Source organism: Protopterus annectens, chromosome 2.part1 (genome assembly GCF_019279795.1).
Source record: "Protopterus annectens isolate FY-2018-M chromosome 2.part1, PAN1.0, whole genome shotgun sequence".
Lineage (NCBI taxonomy): Eukaryota > Metazoa > Chordata > Ceratodontiformes > Protopteridae > Protopterus > Protopterus annectens.
This window is the reverse complement of record NC_056729.1, coordinates 1,409,904,001-1,409,925,291: the sequence shown is the minus strand read 5'-3', so window position 1 is coordinate 1,409,925,291 and position 21,291 is coordinate 1,409,904,001. Positions and strand designations below refer to the sequence as shown.

General features: G+C 42.7%; 1 protein-coding gene across 3 annotated transcripts in view; it reads right to left on the bottom strand.

The window, feature by feature from the left end:
* LOC122794469 (DNA polymerase nu-like) overlaps positions 1 to 21,291 on the bottom strand; it is a 1,147,210-nt gene that overhangs the window by 814,295 nt on the left and 311,624 nt on the right. For all 3 annotated transcript variants that reach the window (XM_044062886.1, XM_044062887.1, XM_044062889.1), the window contains one exon: positions 15,806 to 15,888. In XM_044062886.1, coding sequence (XP_043918821.1) covers positions 15,806 to 15,888 — 83 coding nt within the window. The remainder of the gene's footprint in view (positions 1 to 15,805; positions 15,889 to 21,291) is intronic.

The following is a 21,291-nucleotide window of genomic DNA, read 5'->3' as shown; positions in this document are numbered from 1 at the left end:
TAAATGATTTCAAAACTTTTCCCACCTTTAATGTGACCTATAACCTGTACAATTCAATTGAAAAATAAATAAATCTGTTAGGGGAAAAAATATAAAAAATAAAAAACTTACAATAATCTGGTTGCATAAGTGTGCACACCCTTAAACTCATACTTTGTTAAATCACCTTTTGATTTAATTACAGCATTCAGTCTTCTTGAGTACACACCTGCCATCAACTAAAGAGACTCTGATTAACCCCAAATAAAGTTCAGCTTCCTAGTAGGATTTTCCTGACATTTACTCAGTTGCCTGCTACAGCAAAAGCCATGGTTTGCAAAGAGCTTACAAAGTATCAGGGATCTCATTGTTGAAAGGTATCAGTCAGGAGAAGGGTACAAAAAACTTTCCACAGCATTGGATATATCATGGAACACAGTGAAGGCAGTCATCAAAAGTGGAGAAAATATGGGACAACAGTGACATTGCAAAGAACTGGATGTCCCTCCAAAATTGATGAAAAGACAAAGATGAAAACTGGTCAAGGAGCCTGCTAAGAGACCTACAGCAACACTGAAGGAGCTGCAGGAATTTCTGGCAAGTACTGGTTATGTACTACATCTGATAACAATATCCCGCACTCTCCATATGTCTGGACTATGGGGTAGGGTTGTAAGATGGAAGTTTTTTCTTACACATAAAAACATCCAGGCCCAGCTAAAACATGCAAAACAATACATCAAATCTCCCAAAAATGTGGGAAAATGTGATCTGATATTGTTAATCCTTGTCCACTTCCTTACGTATGGGTTACGGTTCCGATATCGGAACCGAGCCGGCCATATACCAAGCTCGCACCAGCGATAAACTCTCGAGCTAAGCAATCTCTTACCCATAATCCCCATCTCCCTGTTACCTCACATTTCATTTGCCGCGTTGCCATCAGGTCGTGTCAGGCTGTTGCTCGTGAGCTAAGTGAAACCTTTTTTTGTCCTTTTATTTCAAAATAAGGACTTTTTCTCTCAGAAAAGTTGATTTTCTGATCTCTCTTACCTTATCACATTTAGTGACTCCCTTTTCTTTCAGTTTTCTAAAAATTTTTTAGTCACTTTCACCCTTTTTATCTAATGTAAGGTATCAGTTGATTACCATAGTTGGTAGATAGCCTTTCCTTTCTTTCTTTCGAGTAATTTTGTGTTTTTGTATTATTGTTGGTATTTGCCTTTCCTTTAACATGACAGATAATAAAGGTAGTACTGGTTTTAAAAGATATTATGATTGTGGAGATAAACTACCTACTTCAGATGCACATTCTTTGTGTGTTTTCTGTTTAGGTGCGCCTCACTAAACTGTTGACCCACCCTGTGGGATTTGCAAGAATTTTTCCAACAGGACACTGATATAGAGGAAAAATAAACTTTTGCTGAAAGGGTTACTAAAGCCTCCATTTTCAGAGGCTATTTCTGGGTCGGAGGCCTCAACCCCTCCAAGATCCCATAAAAAGAAGTCTGAGGATGCTTCTAAGGCTAAATATCTTCCTTCGTCCTCGGCTGGGGACTCTCATCAACCAAGAAAGAAAGCAAAGATTTCTGCTTCGGATCCGACTCTCTCAGATCCCACATCTTCGGTGCCTATATCTTTGGCTCCAAAAAAGTCCTCGGCACCACCTATGTCTATGGCACCGATATCCTTTGCTGTATTGGAACTGAGGGGCCCCTCAGTTCAGACTTCTTTACCGGCACCGACCTCACAGTCGGCACAGACCACCATTGTTTCGGAACCGATAGCTCAGTCCTTGTTTACTATTTTATCGGTTCCAACCTCGGCACCGACAACTACTTCGGCACTGACCTTTTCATCAGTGCAGACCATTACATAGGCACCGATGACTTCCTCGATGCAGACACCTGTAGTGCAGTCCTTTATGGCACCGTTATTTTCTGTGCAGTCTACTGAGATGGGCCCCAACCTGCCCTCATCTCTAGATAGACCTGTTTCCCCCTCAACTGTTTCTGTGAGATCTACCAAAAGCCTCTCCCAACATGACGTATTGCGACTTGTGGATCAAGTGCTTTTGGCCAGAGGAATTCCACCTCTCAAGACTTATCCTTCTCCCTTGAAATCTATTGACGTAGCACAGTCTTCCCCCTCTACGGTTCCCTTTATGGATCTCTCTAAGGAGCCGCAGTTGCCATCGTGGCAGAAACATTTTGCTACAACCCAGGATTTGACTTTTCTCAGCCATCCTGGGACTCCCAGTCGGCAGGCTGGATCACTTAGGGGAGAGGTGACTTCCCCCTTGGGCACTCACCCCTCTTCTAGTGGACCTGCCTTCCAAATCATGGAGAAGGCCTTGGCGTCTACCGCTGATACTGTGCTTACTATCTCACCATCCTCCTCTGGACCACTATGTACACAGGTCACTTCTAGTCGACACCGGGCGCAGAGGTCTCAGGATATACTCCCACAGGATACCTACTTGGTGTTGTCTTCCCCAGCGTCTCCCTCTGAGGACGTTCATCGGAAATCCTCATGCAAGAGGAAGCATATGGACTCCACTGAGGAGTCTCTCACTGAAGACACAGACTTTGATGATGGGGAAGGGTCCCCTTGTTCACCTTCTGACATATCTGTTGGTGATATCCTAGAAATCCTTAAACAGAGAGGTGAATGGCAGTCCTCTAACCCGACTTCTGAGGAGTCTGTGTTCCTGCAGGCTTTTCGCGCCCAGCCCCCTACCTCCTGGGTTACCCCACCTGCAGACGAACTGGTCCGGCTCATTGTGCAGCGTGCATGGAAGACCCCTGATACTGTTGAGGCCATTCCCCGGAGGTCAGACAAAATCTTGTCCCCCCCTGCTTCTGAACCTCATTGGTCTAAAGGTCTCCCTGTAGATGCTCTGGTGATGGCAGCCGCAAGTAAGAAAGACCTGGCAGAAGAGGAAAGCCAGACTGTCCATCCGCCCAACAAAGAGTCCAGGGCATTGGATAGGATAGGGAAGCGCACCTTTGCATCAGCGACCTTTGCTATCAGATCCCTGAATTATATGGCACACTTCACCAGACTTCAAAGAGACCTAGTATCTAAGCTCTCTGAAACTTTGGCAAGTGCCATGTTTGATGAGGTCCGTGACAAAGTGGCCTCTCAGCTGGCCACTATTGAATCGATTTCAAACTCCTCCATGCGCTTGGTGTCCCACGCATCAGAACGAGCAGCTAGAGCAGCAAGTTCAGGCATTGTTTTGAGATGACATGCCTGGATGTGCTTGTGTAATTTCGCAGAACCCTTCAAGGCTTTCTTTCTCAATGCTCCCGTCGAGTCCTCCTCCTTGTTTGGACCCAAAGTCAAAACTACATTGGCCAGGTGTGAACAGGACGGTAAGATCCTGTCTGCTGTGGGTGTCCGTTATTCTTCCTCCCAACATGCTTTCTCTAGAAACCAAAAGTGCGGGAAGATGAGGTACAGAAAATCTCAGGGTCCTTTCCGTGACACACAGGCTGATTTTTCCCCTAGGGGCAGAGGGGGAAACTCACAAGGAAGACGCCCCTTTCGGGGCAGAGGGGGTCCACGTAATCAGGGTTCCAGAGATTCCTTCTCCGGGCAAGCCTACCAGCGCTCCTGAAGAGTGGCCCAACCCCTTTCCTCTGGAAGTGGTTGGAGGACGTTTCTCTTTGTACCCTTCTGCCTGGCTAACCATTACCAACGATTCTTGGGTACAAAGGATAATAACCAGAGGTTACAAGATCCCCTTCGAACTTTGTCCTGTCCCTCCATCAAGATGTCCCGACGTTCCACCCACTCAAAGGGAAGAAGCAGCTCTAGAGATTACAAAGCTGCTAAACAAAAGAGTCATCCAAGTAGTCCCAACACACCAGATAGGATCCGGATTCTACTCGAGACTATTTTTGGTGCCAAAGAAAACTGGGGACTGGAGACCAATTTTGGATCTCAGTGTGCTAAACAAATTTGTGAGTGTGCAAAAATTTCGGATGGTCACTATACAGTCTATCATTCCTCTCTTGGAAAAAGACGATTGGATGTGCTCGATAGATCTTCAGGATGCGTACTACCACATAAAGGTGGACAGACCATCAAGAAGATTCCTGCGCTTCTGTGCAGGAACCAGTCATTATCAGTTCAGAGTACTTCCCTTTGGACTCTCTACAGCCCCCAGAGTGTTTACAAAGTGCATGGCAGTTTTCACAGCTCACCTGCGACTTCAAGGTTTTCAGGTTTTTCCATATCTAGACGACTGGCTCCTCTCCGCCCCCACCAGACACCTATTGGAGGAAGCCCTGGCATACTCTCTCAATACTATCGAAAAGTTGGGCATAACAATAAACTGGCAGAAATCCAATCTCACCCCTTCTCAGTCCACAGAATTCATAGGGGTCATTTTGGACTCAAAAACTTGCAGAGCGTCTATACCGGAACACAGAATATCAAGAATCAGACAGCAACTGTTACCAGTTCTCTCAATGGAAAAGTCCACAGTTCACTCGATCCTGCAGCTGTTGGGCTCCATGGCAGCTTGCATCACCATTGTCTCCTTAGCCAGGTTTCACATGAGGCTTCTACAATGGCTACTGCTCACCCAATGGTATCCTTTTCAGCTTCCCCTTTCAGCCAAGATTCACATAACTCAGAGATGCAAACAAGATCTAAAGTGGTGGTTGAACCACAACCCGTCACAATGGTCTCGCCCCTACTCCCCTCAGCAGCCCAAAGCTTCAGTGACCACGGACACCTCCCTGATGGGGTGGGGAGAGCTATGTCAGGGTCAGACAGTCCAAGGCACTTGGTCCGAAGTGGAGGCCCATCTGCATATAAATGTTTTAGAGCTGAAACCGGTGCTTCTGGCGTTGCAGGCATTCCATCCCTTGCTGCCGTCAGGGACAATTGCGATACAATCAGGCAACATGGCGGTAGTCTGGTACATCAACAAACAGGGCGGAACCAAATCCTACCCCCTCTGTCGAGAGGCCATGAGGATATGGCAATGGGCGATGGCTACCAACCACTTTCTACTAGTAAAGCACATTCCTGGGAGTTCCAACATGATAGCAGACAGACTCAGCAGGTGCATTCTTCAACCTCACGAGTGGTCCCTGAATCCTCTCATAATGGCGGAGATCTTCCACCGTTGGGGCCATCCGTGCTGCGACCTCTTTGCATCCCCGACCAACTTCAAATGCAACAACTACTTTGCCCTGATTCCCCCTCCAGGACAGTCACCCAGTGATGCTCTAGTTCATGATTGGCCCTCAGGTCTTCTTTATGCCTTCCCACCCACTCCCCTCATTCCCCAGTTTCTGAAGAAAGCCCGTTGATTGAAGAGCAAAGTGATCCTTATTGCTCCATATTGGCCTCGTCAGATTTGGTTCCCCTTTCTGTGGCCTCACCTGCTAGATCAACCATGGATTCTTCGTCCAACCTCGGAGTTGATCTCCCATCTGCAGAATCTGATTCACCCCAACCTGCACAGTCTGAAGCTCACAGCTTGGCTCCTCCAATTCCTTTGATTGCCAGGCAAAATGATCTTCCCTCACAAGTACGGGACATTCTTATTGCATCTCATAAGCCCTCCAATAGAATGACTTATCTAGGCAAATGGAAAAGATTTACCTGTTGGCTGAAAGATAAGGAAATTGATCCCTTTTCAGCACCGGTGTTGATGGTACTCAAATATCTAACCGCCCTATTTCAATCGGGACTGTCAGCATCTACCATTAGAGTACATTTGGCTGCGATCTCTAATTTCCACGAGAATGTCCAAGACTCCCCCCTCATGTCTCACAAGTTATGTAAAGCCTTCATAAAGGGTGTGAATCATCTGAAACCCCCTTTCAGGGAACCTATTCAACCTTGGGATTTATCTTTAGTTCTTCAAGCTCTGACATTGCCCCCTTTTGAACCAGCTGCTTCATGCGACCTGAAATATCTGTCATGGAAGACCTTGTTTTTGGTCGCTATTACTTCTGACAGACGTATCTCTGAGCTTCAGGCCCTATGTGCAAAGAGTCCATACTTGATTTTTCATCCAGACAGGGTATCCTTAAGAACTAACCCTTTCTTCTTGCCAAAAGTAATTTCTGAAATGTCTATTAATCAGACCATTGAATTGCCAGTGTTTTTTCCTGATCATTCTAATGAGGGAGAGTACTGCTTACATACCCTAGATGTACACAGACAACTCCGTTTCTATTTGCAAAGGACTAAATCTTTCATAAAGCAGACCAGTTATTCTTGGCTTTTTCTGGATCTAGATTAGGATGTGCTGTTGCTAAGGTCACATTGGCTAGATGGTTAAAAGACACTGTGACCCGTATTTATTTGGTACACAATACTTCTTTGCCAACTACCATCAAGGCTCATTCAACAAGGGCAGTGGCAACTTCTGCTGCCTTCCATGCCAGAGCTTCTTTACGTGGCATCTGTGCAGCTGCAACTTGGGCCACTCCTCATACCTTTATCAATCATTACAAGTTGGACTTGGCCTCCAGGGGAAGAGCATCTTTTGGTTCTATGGTGCTCAGGAATGTCCTTCCATGAAATCCTCCCAGGAATAGAGGTAGTTGGGGACTCTGTCCCATATGTAAGGAAGTGGACGAGGATTAACAATATCATATAAAGAAGTTATGTCTTACCACAACATTCCATCTGTATTGTTGATCCTTGTCCACTCATTACCACCCTCCCTCCTTCCCCCTCCTATGGCTTCTAGTGGATCTCACCATCCTTCTCTTTAGGTCATTTGACCAGAGATAGCCTCTACCTTTTTCTGACTTGCAAACTCAATCTGAGGTAACAGGGAGAGGGGGATTATGGGTAAGAGATTGCTTAGCTTGAGAGTTTATCGCTGGTGCGAGCTTGGTATATAGCCGGCTCGGTTCCGATATCGAAACCGTAACCCATACGTAATGAGTGGACAAGGATCAACAATACAGATGGAACGTTATGGTAAGACATAACTTCTTTTTATGGTCTGATGAGACCAAGGTTGAACTTTTTGGCCACAATTCCAAAATGTATGTTTGGTGCAAAAACAACAGTTTGCATCACCAAAAGAAAACCATCTCCACAGTAAATCATGGTGGTGGCAGTATCATGCTTTGGGGTTGCTTTTCTTCAGCTGGAACTGGGGCTTTAGTTAAGGTGGAGGGAATTATGAACAGTTCCAAATGCCAGTCACTTCTGGCCCAAAACCTTCAGCATTCGCTAGAAAGCTGAAGATGAAGAGGAATTTCACCTTTCAACATGACAATGACCCTAAGCATACAAGCAAATCAACAAAAGAATGGCTTCACCAGAAGAAAATTTAAGTTTTGGAATGGCTGAGCCATAGCCCAGACCTAAACCCAATAGAAAATCTGTGGGGTGACCTGAAGAGGGCTGTGCACAAGAGATGTCCTCGCAATCTGACAGATTTGGAGCGCTTTTGCAAGAAAGAGTGGGTAAATACTGCTAAGTCAAGATGTGCCATGCTGATAGACTCCTACCCATGAAGACTGAATGTTGTAATTAAATTAACAGGTGCTTCAGCAAAGTATTAGTTTAAGGGTCTGCACACTTATGCAACCAAATTATTGTATGTTTTTTTATTTTTTATATTTTTTCCCCTAACAGATTTGTTTGTTCTTCAAATGAATTGTACAGGTTATAGGTCACATTAAAGGTGGGAAAAGTTTTGAAATGATTTATTGTGGTCTCATTTTTTTATATCACAAAAACCTGGCATTTTAACAGGGGTGTGTACACTTTTTATATCCACTATATATATATATATATATATATATATATATATATATATATATATATATATATATATATATATATATGTATACACACACACACATATATATATATATATATATATATATATATATATATATATATACATACCCTTGATGTTTTTTTCTAGGTTATGCACAAGAAGGACTGTTTTACTTATGCATTAAAAATACACAGCTTAAAATAAAATTAAACAGATTAGATTGCTGAAGCCCAGGCCAGTGACAATGAGTCTAAGTGATGCTGATATCAAAAGCAGTGTACCTGAATATTTGGTTTCTTTTGGGTTTCATATCATCTGATCCTAATATTCATGAGTTAGGATTAAATGATGAAGTTCATCCAATAAAATCCTAAACTGTAGTAAGTGTAAGATTTCTGTCTTTTTTAGGGCTTTTGTCCTGAAGCCCAAATCCATATAAATTAGTGATAAAGTTATTCTTAAGACTGTCTGTACTCTTACCATAAATGTAGATGGTCGAGTGTGTTCACTGTTGCAGTCATCACTGTAGGGTTCTTCCTGCTGGCAGGCAGCCCTCGATCGGCCAGAGTCCCAAGGTCTGGGTCCGACGTCGGCTGAGGTCGCTCCTTCACTGACGTCAGAGCGCCAGGGGTATAAAGGCCTCAGCCGACGCCATTTTCCTCAATTTTTCTTGCCCCAGATGTCAGGTGCCCCAAAACAAAAGGCCAATAGCTTAGTCAGAAGAATAAGCATGCATCAAACTAGCACATAACCAAAAATCACCAGCAAATATACCTCAGAGGAAGAGTAATGCTAAGGAAACACAGACAGTACTCATAGAAATAGCAAAAGAGGGGATAGGAGGGGGCGTAACCCAGACTGCAACAGTGAACACACTCGAACATCTACATTTATGGTAAGAGTACACAACTGTACTATGTTCATCGTGTTTCACTGTTGCAGTCATCACTGTAGGGTTGAATCCCAAAGCTAAGAAAGGGTGGCTGGAGATGGTACAGAAGGGGCGGCAACAAGGCCCTGCAGGACTGCAGAGGCAAAGCCTGCCCTAGATTTAGAGTAGAGAGGGAAGTTGTAGTGCTTAGAAAAGGTATGCACAGAACTCCAAGTAGCAGCTTCTAAGATTTCCTTGGTAGGAACTCCACTGAGGAAGGCTGCTGAAGTAGCAGCAGCTCTGGTAGAATGTGTCCTAATGTTAATAGAAACTGGTTTGCCATGATGAGAGTAACAGAACCTGATGCAGTGGGCAATCCACTTAGAAATAGTTAGTTTAGTGACTGCTTTTTCCTGTGATGTAGCAGCATAGGCTACAAACAATTGGTCAGATTTCCTAAAAATCTTGGTCCTGTCCAAGTAAAAGCGAAGCTGCCTGTGTATGTCTAAAGAATGCGAAATTCTCTCTCCTTCATTTTGAGGATTAGGATAGAAAGTAGGTAAATGAGTAGTCTGATTCAAGGCTACTTTAGAAACCACCTTAGGCATAAAAGTGGGGTTAGTCCTCAGGGAAATCCTGTCCTGATAAAAAATAATGAAGGGTTCCACAGCCATGAGTGCTTGTAATTCCGAAACTCTTCTGGCAGAGGTTATTGCTAAAAGAAGAGTAGTTTTCCATGATAAAAATTTTAAATCTGTGGTAGCCGCAGGTTCAAAAGGAGGCAGACTTAGCTTTTCCAAAACATAGTTGAGATCCAAGTGGGAACTGGAGCTCTTCTAGGGGGCCTTATATTCTTTGCTCCCCAGAGATATTGTTTAACTAACGGATGAGAAAAAATTGGGGAAACGTATTGTAATATGCAGAAATAGCCGAGGCATGTATTTTGATAGATGAAAAAGATAGGCCCTTATGCAACATCTCTGTTAGGTATTGTAAAATCAGAGGAATGTTTGGAACTGTAGTATCAAAACCCTGGGCCTGATTCCAGATGCAAAATCTTTTCCATTTTCCTACATAAGATTTCCTGGTGCTGGGCCTTCTAGTTTCAAGAATTACATCCATTACCTCTTTGGTAAGGGTAGAATTGTTTATAGCCCCTGGATCCGCCAGGCTGATAGACTCAGAGTTTTGACATGGCTGTGCAGGATCCGGCCATCTTGTTGAGACAGTAGATGTGGAATTTGTGGTAGAATCCAGGGCGGACCCTGAGCCAAGTTCATCAGGGTTGAGTACCAGAATTGTCGAGGCCAGTTGGGAGCCAGTAGAATAATTTTTGGTTTGTCCTGTTTGATTTATTTTTATTTATTTTTATTTTATTTTATTTTTATTTTACATTTGTTGACCGGGCTAGTCTAGCTGGATATATGTCCATTTTCAGTAGAGGCCCGGGGAGAAAAGCTCCAAGTGTAGATTACAGATATAAAAAAACATATAGGAAACAGAACATAGACATTGTTACATACAATTTTACAAAAAAAGCAGTAAGTAGGGAACATTAATGTAAAAATTGCAAACCAAAAATTTTTTTTTTTTGTCAGAAAGCATACATATAAAGTTACTGTAAGGATAGATAGGATAGGAGAGGAAGGAGTGAGTTAACCTGGGTTGGTGCAGGAGCATAGCCAGTGTTTGTTGAGATGATTTTTTATTTGATTTTTAAAAAGTGAGAGAGAGCACAAAGATGTGATGTCAGAGGGTAATTTATTCCACATTTTTCCAACAGAGTTGGAAAAGAGGCAATCTCCAGCCGAATTTTTAGGTTTGGTAATATTTATCAGTAGCTTGTTGGAAGAACGTAGATGCTTCAGGTTACTGTAAGGTGAAATGAGGTTAGTGAGTATGGGTGTTTTAGTTGGTTGGTATAGGATTGTATGAGCTATTTGGAATTGTTGAAATAGGAGTTGGTTAGGGAGTTCAAGCCAACCTAGTTCTCTTAGGTTTAGGCAGTGGTGAGTTTTAAATGGGGTTCCTGTTGCAAATCGAGCAATATTATGGTAAGATTGTGCTAGTTTATTGATATTGTTTTGGAAAGGTTAGTGAATATAGCAGATGCATATAGTAGAGAAGAGGTTAGATGGGATCTGGCTAAGATTGTCTTTGCGTCTGGTGAAAGGAAGGCTTTGATTCTGTAAAGGGAACCTATTTTCTTATTAACTAATTTGATAGTATTGTTGATGTGCGTATCAAAGCTGAGGTTGATGTCAATGGTTATTCCTAGTAGTTTGGTAGTCATTTCTGGGAAAATAATGGTGTTGTCAATGGAAGTAAGAGTAAAGTTAAGAGGGTAGATCTATGGGAAGGTGAGAATAATAGCAGTTTGGTTTTTTTAGGGTTGAGCAGTAGGCAGCGATCAGTGAACCACTGCTCGACAGTAGTAAAAGCCTTTTGTGTGATAGACTGTAGTTCAGTTTGTGTATTGGCAGAGCAGATAATAGTAGAATCGTCAGCATATTGTATGCAGATAGTGTTTGGGATAGCTAGATGGAGGTCATTTATAAAGATAGAAAATAAAAGGGGGCCTAGGATAGAGCCTTGAGGAACTCCCAATGAGATGGGGAGGAGACTAGATAAAGTATTTTTCCAGAGAACTGCTTGCTGACGTTTTTCTAGGTAAGATGTAAACCAAGTTAAGGAAGGAGGATCAAGTGAGAGTGATTTAAGAATATGCAGAAGAAGTTTATGGTTAACCATGTCGAAGGCTTTAGATAAGTCTATGAAGACTGAAGATGATAGGATGTAGTTGTTACGGTTACAATTAATGGAGTTGGTAAAGGAGAGTAAGGCTGTAGTAGTACTATGTGAAGGTCTGAATCCATGTTGGCAGTTAGCAAGTAGATTATTGTGTAGGAGGTGGTTAAGGAGTTGTTTGTGAATACATTTTTCCATAATTTTAGCTATAGGTGATAAGAGTGCTATAGGACGGAAATTAGTGAGGTCGTTGGACTTACCCCCTTTGTGTAGTGGGATGATATAAGATATCTTCCAAATAGATGGGAAAATTCCTTCCTGTATAGATCTATTTATTAGTATAGAGATGGGATAGGCAATAGTTTTAGCAGATATTTGCAAGTATTCTGCAGGAAGTTTGTCAGCAGAAGGAGTGGTGGGTTTTAGCTTTTGAAGCAGTGATAAGATAAAGGAGGTAGATACAGAAGTACCCTTCATAAGTAATAATAACCTGATCTTCAGAAGTACCCTTGGTAGAAGAGGCAATGGAGGAAAAGCATACACTGAGAGGTTTTTCCAACAGAATGAGAGGGCATCCACTTTCCATGCCTGTTCATGGTAGGTCCTCGTGCAGAATATTTGAAGTTGGTGGTTTTGGAGGGATGCAAAAAGATCTATGTCCAGGCACCCCCATGCCTCTGTTATCATCCTGAATATCTGAACATCCAACATCCATTTGTGTGGGTCTGAGAGGTTTCTGCTTAGACTGTCTGCCAGAGAGTTGTCTTTTCCTGGCAGAAATTGAGCTTGTAAATCTACCTTGTAGGCCAGTGCTGTGTTCCACAGAGTCATGGCCAGTCTGCACAAGGGGTAAGAGTGGGAGCCTCTCTGCTTGTTTATGTACCACATCACTGTAGTGTTGTCTGTCTTTATCAGTAATTGCCCCGGTAGAATAAGATCCTTGAAAGCTGTCAGTGCATTCTGTACAGCTAGCATTTCCTTCAAATTTATGTGCAGGTGCATTTGTTCCTCTGCCCAGGCACCCTGAAGACATTTCCCTTGCATGTGGGCTCCCCATGCATAGTCCGAAGCATCTGTCGTTATCACTTGATTGGCTGGAGTGGGACAGAAAGGCTTTCCCTTGTTCTGGAGACAGGCCTCGGCCCACCAAAGAAATTCCCGCTGGAGGCAGGGCAAAATTGTGATCACTGTTTCCAAACTGTGGCAATGCTGAGACCATACACTCTTGAGGTACCACTGTATTTTCCTCATATGCAGTCTTGCATATGGTATTAGCAGAATGCAGGATGCCATGTAACCCAAGGCCTGCAGAATTTTTCTTGCAGTTAGCCGACTCTTTGAAGCCAGGTTTTTGAAAGAGGAAGCCAGTTGCACTTTTTTGTCTGGTGTCAAGTAAGCCATCTGGGTTGTAGTGTTCAAAAGAGCACCCAGGAAAGTAATTTCTTGAGTGGGTACCAGGTTTGATTTCTTTAGGTTCACTGTAAACCCTAGACACCTGAGAAGATGCTGCACAAAAGCCAGATGCTGAAGAAAAGTCTCCTTGTTGTCCGCTTGAATGAGACAATCGTCCAGATAAGGGTATATTTGAATTCCCTTCTGTCTGCAAAATGCCATTACTGGTGCCAGGCACTTGGTAAAGACCCTGGGCGCAGTAGATAAGCCAAAGGGCAGCGCAGAGAACTGGTAATGCTTCGAGCCCGCTTTGAATCTGAGATACCCTCTGCATTCCTGCCTTATAGGAATATGCAGGTAAGCTTCTTTCAAGTCCAAAGTTACCATCCAAGCGTTCTTGCTCAGCATAGGCAGCAGCTGCTGCAGAGTGAGCATTTTGAATTTTGGTATATCCAAAAAGGTGTTTAGTATGGAAAGGTCCAGGATTGGTCTCCAAGTGTTTTCCTTCCTGGGAACCAAGAAAAGTCTTGAATAAAAACCTTGCCCTATTTCTGTGTTTGGTACCAATACTATGGCCCTCATAGCCATGAGGGACTGAACTTGCTTCTGAGCCTCTGCCCATTGATGCTTTGGCAGGTCTGGCCATCCATTCGGTTTTGGCAAGGTATGGAAATGAAACTTGTAACCCCTTAAAACTATGTCCAGAACCCATTTGGTCTTGGGTTATGCAGCTCCAATTGTGATGGAAAAGATAAAAATTTCCTCCCAAAGGCGCTTCCAGGAGAGGAGCCCCTTGAGCTAATAAGGGAGAGTCATAAAGACTGTTTCCTGTAAGGTTGTGACCTATCTTCTCCACCCTTGGGAGAGGGAGCACTCCACTGCCTGGGCCTGAAAGAGGTCTGTGCCTGTCCTCTTCCTCTGGAATGCCTTTATCTGCCTCTCTGGGGTCTGTCCGAGGTCGGAAAGGACCAAGGCTTAGCTGGCCAGTTCCTGCTAAATCTAGGTGGTTGCACCTGTAGAAAATCTTTAACCGTCTTAATAGATTTGGCCTTGTCTTCCATTTTCTTTAATACCTCCTCGGCTTTGGCCCCAAACAAAACATTGTGCTGTAGAGGGGCATCCAACAGTTTTGCCTTAACCTGATCTGGCAAACTTTGCTCCCTTAACCAAGCATGCCTTCTAATGACTGTGCCAGTTGCTGCAGCCCTGCAAGAAGCCTCCAAAGAATCAAAACCACAGTGCAGGGAATGTTTACCCACCTGCTCAATAGCATGCAATAAATCCTGTAACTCCTTATTTTCTGCACAACCAGAAACAGCTGACATCTTTTGTTTCAACACAGACAAAAGGTATTGCTGATATTTCAACATATGAAATTGACAATTCAAAGCTCTAATAGGCAAAGTAGCAGAAGTATAAACTTTTCTGCTCCATCTTTCCAAGGCTCTGGACACTCTGTCAGAGGGAATAGAGTTCTTAGCAGAGGCCGCTTTAACACCCTTAGGGCCCTGAGAAATAGTTTCTGGATCAGCTGAAGGATTTTTAAAAAGGAATTTGTGAGAATCTGGAACCCTATAATACCTATCCGGTTTGACAGGAGCAGGAGGAAAGTAATCAGGAGAGAGGGTAGATTCTGTAAAAACATCATCCACAATGTCCAAGACAGGGGGGGTAGCCAGGGACCTATGCTGGGGGAGAAGAAGAAAATCTCTAAGCCTTCTCTTGGATTCAGAGTATTCCTGCCCTTCCCAGTGGAAATGCTCTCTCATGTCATGCAAGGTTTCCCCAAAAGAATAATCTTCAGGAGGAGAAGCTGAAGGAAGGGATTCTTCAGCATCAGAATCCTCATAAGGAGGGAAGGAATAATCCTGCTGAGAGGAAGAAGCAGAAGAAATTGAAATCTGATCTGATGACTCATAATCTGGCTCTTGCCTAGGCCTTTTGTCAGGAGGGGGATGGGAACCCCTGATCATAGTCAACAGGTCTTCGGCCATTTTAAGCATCTGTCCCTGAGGCCTAGGGCCCTGAACTGAAGAGGCCTGTGTTTGTTTCTTTGTCTTTGCTGGAGCCTTAGTCTTTGTCTTTGACTGTAAAACTGAAGCCATCTTTACATGAAGCTGTGTAGGCCTGAAAACCCCCTCAGAAGCCGGTGCCTGCACAGCGGCTCCGGACCCATCTGAGGGAGCATTATTCAAAGGTCCGGTCCCTTGAAATTCTGAAGGCCTCATCGGCTCCTCGTGGGAGTCGGTATAGGCAAGCGGTTCAAAAGTGGCGGACGACAGGGGCTGCGAAAGCGCCTCACTGACGACTGACGAACCGGCAACTGGCTCTGGTAGAGAAGTGTCATCCGTTTTGAACCTCGGAGGCCTGTCTTTATCTTTACGCCGTTTATGAGCTCCGGCCGGATAAGAATCCGAAGACATATTGTAGTTAAATCTTCTCCCAAAATAATAGAAGGCAAAATCGTACCTGCGCTTAATAGTGCGTTGGTTAAATCTAGCACAAAACCTACAAATAGCTACGTCGTGGTCAGGGCCTAGGCAAGGGATACAGTATGAATGAAAATCCTTATGAGGTATTTGCTTCCCACAAGAAATACAATTATTAACTTTTTCTGACATTGGACTGGAGCAAGAAAAAAGTTTCCCCAACAAGGTACTTAGCTTTAAGAAGAAAAAGTCTTCAGATAAATCACCAAAAGTGAAAAGGAGTCGGCCGACCGACACTTGCGAACTGCTTTGCTTCGGGCACCGCACGGCAAGAAAGACTGAGGAAAATGGCATCGGCTGAGGCCTTTATACCCCTGGCACTCTGACGTCAGGGAAGGAGCGACCTCAGCCGACATCAGACCCAGACTTTGGGACTCTGGCCGATCGAGGGCTGCCTGCCAGCAGGAAGAACCCTACAGTGATGACTGCAACAGTGAAACACAATGAACATTTGACTAATATCCACTAGCAGTCAATTACCTTATTTTTTTTTCAATCAGAGACAAGAAATACATACTGTAGGCCTTTTACTTTAACAAAACAGTTACTTACCTGCACCATATAACAGTGAATAGACAACACGTTTGGCTTGCTCCCGCTGCATATGAGTCACCGCTGCAACTGGAATATCTTTCCTAAAACAAACAGAAGGTTTTTTTGTTTGTTTTTTTTCTTTAATTTGTTTACACTATACATTTTAACTCAGCCCTAGCTGTAGCAATTTATATGCAAAAATAGAAATTACAAAAAGAAACATAAAGACTATTTGCTACCAGTATCATCAGTTTTTTTTCTTAGACTGCAAAGTGTAAGAGGAAATCAGATCACATGACATACATGTAGGTCTCAAGCAAAAGCTATAGGCACCAATACTCTTAAAACTAATGCAATGCATGGAACTCCACGATTATGCTCCAATATTATATATCAGTTAAAAGACACCTGGGCACAGCACTACTCTAGTAGTGCAAGACCCGATCTTAACAAGGTAGATAAGATCTTAAGATCATGTCTGCAATAGGCACTCAAAGCTTACAGGGTTAGCCAATAAATAGCAGAACAGCTTCATTTCAACTTTGTTTCTGCATGCTGTCTACAATATTACTGCCACTAAAATTAGAAACCAACTGCGGCCCTTACACAGAGAATATGTAAGAATGTCTCCTGCTGTCTGCATGACCGTGCTTTTTTTCATTAACTAGTAGTACATGGAACAGATAAATCTCCAAGCACTACAAAGAATTACGATCAGATCTCTGATTGTAACTGATTGCTCTTGAGGTGAATTTCTTGGAATCCATATCTCAAACACATAATAATCAAGTTACAATCAAAGATCTGCTGATAATCCTCTACCCACTGGACACATAGTCTCTTTTCAGGGAGCAATGGAAAAGGCAAATGAAGACTAGGGAATCAAAACCCAAACTGCTGGAAGGTGTGGAACTAGTAGCTCATAATCTTAAACCTCTGCACCAAACTGCAAGGCAATAATGACACATATATTATAACAATATACTTGCATATACTGCATCCTTCAATTTTAAGAAACAAACTGTTTTTGTATCTACTGAGGTAGACAGTTACATGCTTTATAAAACACTATTAATAGACATACATTTTATATCTCTCTGTTCCCTTCTGTGTGTGTGTGTGTGTGTGTGTGTGTGTGTGTGTGTGTGTGTGTGTGTGTGTGTGTGTGTGTGTGTGTGTGTGTGTGTGTGTGTGTGTGTGTGTGTCTGTGTGTGTCTGTGTGTGCATGTATATGTGTATATGTATGTATATATATATATATATATATATATATATATATATATATATATATATATATATATATAGATGTATGGGATCCGTACAGATCCCCGACGGCACTTTCTGCCGAAGCAGAAATCACCGAACATACATAACCGAAAATGCTGTTCACCGAAGCATCACTTTCGGTTATGTATGCTGGTTGTGCCGGTTGCACTACGGTGCGGTTAAGGGAGAATTCCGTTAAGGGGTGGGAGGTTGGCATAATGGTTAAGGTGTTTACCTTACAAATATAAGGTACAGAGTTTGATTCTCACATGGGGTAACTGGCTAGGCTGAAAATGGCCCACAAGGGCAGTTAGCCTAGTACTAATCTATGAACCTATGAACCCCAATGTAGTGCGACCTCGGAGTGAGAATATAAAAGTGGGGGGGGGAGTGTGGGGTTAAAAAAAGATTTATTTTTTTAATTTTTTTTTTGAACGGACTTTAATGAAAACGCTTTTTTGGTGAAAGCGCTTTCGTTAAAGTGCGTTTGGGTATTGTGGATTCGGACTATTGAACTTTTGTTCAATAGTCCTAGATCCATATATATATATATATATATATATATATATATATATATATATATATATATACACATATACACACAAATCAAACAAATCAAATACTGAGTCCAACAAATCCTAAATGTTGATCACCAAATCCTGAAGACAGTGTTACCTGACACTACAACAAGCTAACAGTAAAAACTTAATCCTACATTATATCAGTACATAAATCTACTATAAAAATAAATAAGTGCCTTTTTTGCACTCTTCATGTGGGATCAAGCCACCCCCTCCCCCAAATTTATACACATTGACTGTATTCTTCTTTTGGCTTTTCCCAGTTAGGGGTCGCCACAGCGGATTACTTGTCCGCTCATGATTGGCAGTAGAGTTTTATGGTGTCGAGTAGCCAGCTCAGTGTCCAACCTTCCACGGAAGGCACACACATAAACGCACTCCCGCCTAGGGCCAATTTAGAGTGTCCAATCCACCTACAGAATGTCTTTGGGATGTGGGAGGAAACCGGAGCACCCAGAGGAAAGCCACACGACCACAGGGAGGACATGCAGACTCCACACAGAAGGCACCCCAGCCGAGGATCAAACCGGAGAACCTCTTGCCGTGGCCGCCCTATGTATGGTCATACAAACTTAAGGAAGGGAAAAATCTCCCCCTCAAAAAAAAAAAAAAAAATCACTGGTGGTGCACATTAAGAAAATGCACCAGCAATTATTTCAAATCCAAAACAACCACTCACATTCTATTTATTCCTCAGCTTGTTAAGCCATCCAAAAATATCCTGTCGTACACATAATATAGCCCAACATACACTTGCACTCACTATGATTCTGTAGTCTACCACATGCACAGTCAGAATTTTTTTGTATTCAGTATTTGTGGCTCTTGTGTGACCTTGTCAGTCTACTGTACATTCAACATTTTGTGACATACACCAGCGTGCACACACACACACACACACACACACACACACACACACACACACACACACACTCACACACACACACACACACACACACACACACACACACACACACACACACACACTTTTTTTTGTCAACAGTGTGTCTGTTCAACATCTCTTTAGTCATCCAATTTTGGTCAGCTAAACAGATGATTAACAGGTGTATGAGATCACACAATTCTTGGGGCTGGGAATAGTCCCTTTCCCTAATTTTGTGTGATCTTGGAGTTAGTATATAATTAGCAGGGGGTGTGGGGTGCTTCCCCATGCAAAAAACAATCATATTTTATGTTTTTTTTTTTTTTTTAAATGCTTTGTATGTGTCAAGGTTGTCTCTTGGAGTATGCATACTAGTGTCACTTTCTCTAAGTACCTGCTGCTGTCCTGTTTTTGACCAAACTATTTTTTTAAACTTAAATAGGGAAGCCCGGGTCTCTGTTCGTGTTCCTTTTTTCTCTAAGTTAATGTGTTACTGTGAGTTTTTCCCTTTCTGTATTAACTATTTTTCTAAGCAACTGGTGGTGGAAATCCTCTTTTGAACTAGTTCTCATGTTCAGCTTTACAAAGAGAAACATAGTGCTCTGTTCAGGTTTCCTTTCTTCTTTTTATATGGCAGTGAACTTATTACTACGGGTTTTAACTTTTGTCTCCACATAGGCATCTATCACTACCTTAGTGACCAAAATATTTTGACATTATGATACATATTATGTATTAAGAATTGTTCCCTATCAGCCTCTGTAGTGATTGATTTCACTAACTTAACAAATGGGTTCATTGGTGGTGCTGCGGTAGCGTTGTCGCCTCACAGTTAGACATTGCCCGTTCGATTCTCAGTTAGAGTGTCTTCTGTGTGCCGACATGCGTGAGTGGGCGTTCCTTCGTTGAAGGGTGTGCGTTAGGCCCGGCAAGCCAGCACGTAAAAATCTACTACCAATCATTAGCGGACCGGAGTTCCATTGTGGCGACCCCTAACCGGGAAAAGCCGAAAGACACAAACAAACAAACAAAAGGGTTAATTTAATATACAGTTTTTCTCTATCAGTTTCTGAGCAGACTTATTTAAGTAATTTGGCAGCTGGGTTTATCTAGTAACATGCATGCTTCCTCTGCCTTTTAACCAAAGCAAGGTTTTATTTTCTTCTGAAGTTTCTACAGCTACAGCTATTCCTTTTTCTTTGTCAGTAGTGCATTGTTTTAACAGGTGCCTGACGTGATTGACAATACTTTCGAATGCTGAGTGACTGAACACAAATGAAAAAAAACATCTTAGTCACTGACAGTGAATTTTTTTTTCTCCACTGTTGTGAGACCTCAGAGCATGTATATTTAAGCTCAGGAGGTGTGATCTGTGTCCCCCCACATGGGGAGGGGGGATGCAGGGAGGGGAAACAGTTACTGAGGTTTGGCAAAAGTAGTTTTATTCATTTGTTTGATCAATTGGCACTCAATGAAAATGCTGTTAATTGATCAACACAGATCCATTTTACAATGTATCAGAAGGCTCCAAGCCTATCCCTGTTGTATATTTTTAACAGTGTTTTTCTCCATCCTTCATCAATAAACGGATTACTGTCCACTGTTTGCTGGCTCTACCATGTTTTTGTAGTCTTCTGATGTTTTTGAGCCATGCAATAGCCGTACGTGCAGAGGGCTGACTGATTTCTATTTTAACAGTGTGTCACAATTTTCCTCACTCATCATTTTATTATCAGGACCGTGTGTCAGGTTCATAGATTCATAGGTTCATAGGTGTATACCACACTAACAAACACTAGGGCCTTTATAAGTCTAGCAGTGCAACCCAAATATGACCCGTAAAATTGATTTACATAAGGGGTGATTTACTGACTGCCTCTGTACATCAGAGACATAGGCTCCAAACCAAGGCTGAATTTCCGATTACCCATCCATTGGTTCAAGCTGCACTTAAATAGAGTTAGGGGAGAACTCTGCTTCACATCATGGATGGACAGCCTGTTTCAGAGAATGGGAACTCTCTGAGAAACATATATGTCTCTCTAACATGTCCTATTTAAGTCACAAGCAAAATGTAGATCCTTTGATCTAGTAGTTCTGGTGCTGTTTATTTTGTGGATGTACAAAAGGTGCATCAAAACAGAGTCCAAGCATGCCTTGTATGCCAGGCAAAGGTCACCTCTCAGAAGTCTGTATGATACCGAGTAAAGAGACAGAGCTTTGAGGTGATCAGAGTAGAACATTGTGTTTACTCCTTGTACTCTTTTTGTAAGGAACCTTTGTGGGCATTTCAGTTGCTGCAAGCGGCTGGTCAGGTACATACAGAAGGGGCTATTATACTCTATGATGGATCTGATGAGTGTTGAGCACAGTGGTATGATGACCTCTCTGGACCTAGATGCCATGATCTTACTTATAAGTTAAGCAACATAGAAGAATTTTCTTACTTCCTTGGACACTTGTTGGTGAAAAGCTAGGCTGCTATCTAGATAATTTCCCAGATCCCTAACCAGTGACTCAACTTTTAGGGGTGTTTTATTGATGACAAAGTTACCAGGGATGCTTGACTTCATAAAATGATACTATAATACATTTCTTGGTATTGAGTTTTAAGCCATAACTTTGGCACAACGCATTTGTCCGTGTTAAGACTTTTCTGAAGGGTGTTCTCATCTTGGGAAAATCAGTGACTGCTCTTAGTTTGCAATCATCTGAAAACTTAGTCAGCCAGAAGCCTTTGACATCCAAGAAGTAGATGCCAAAGAGGAGAGGGC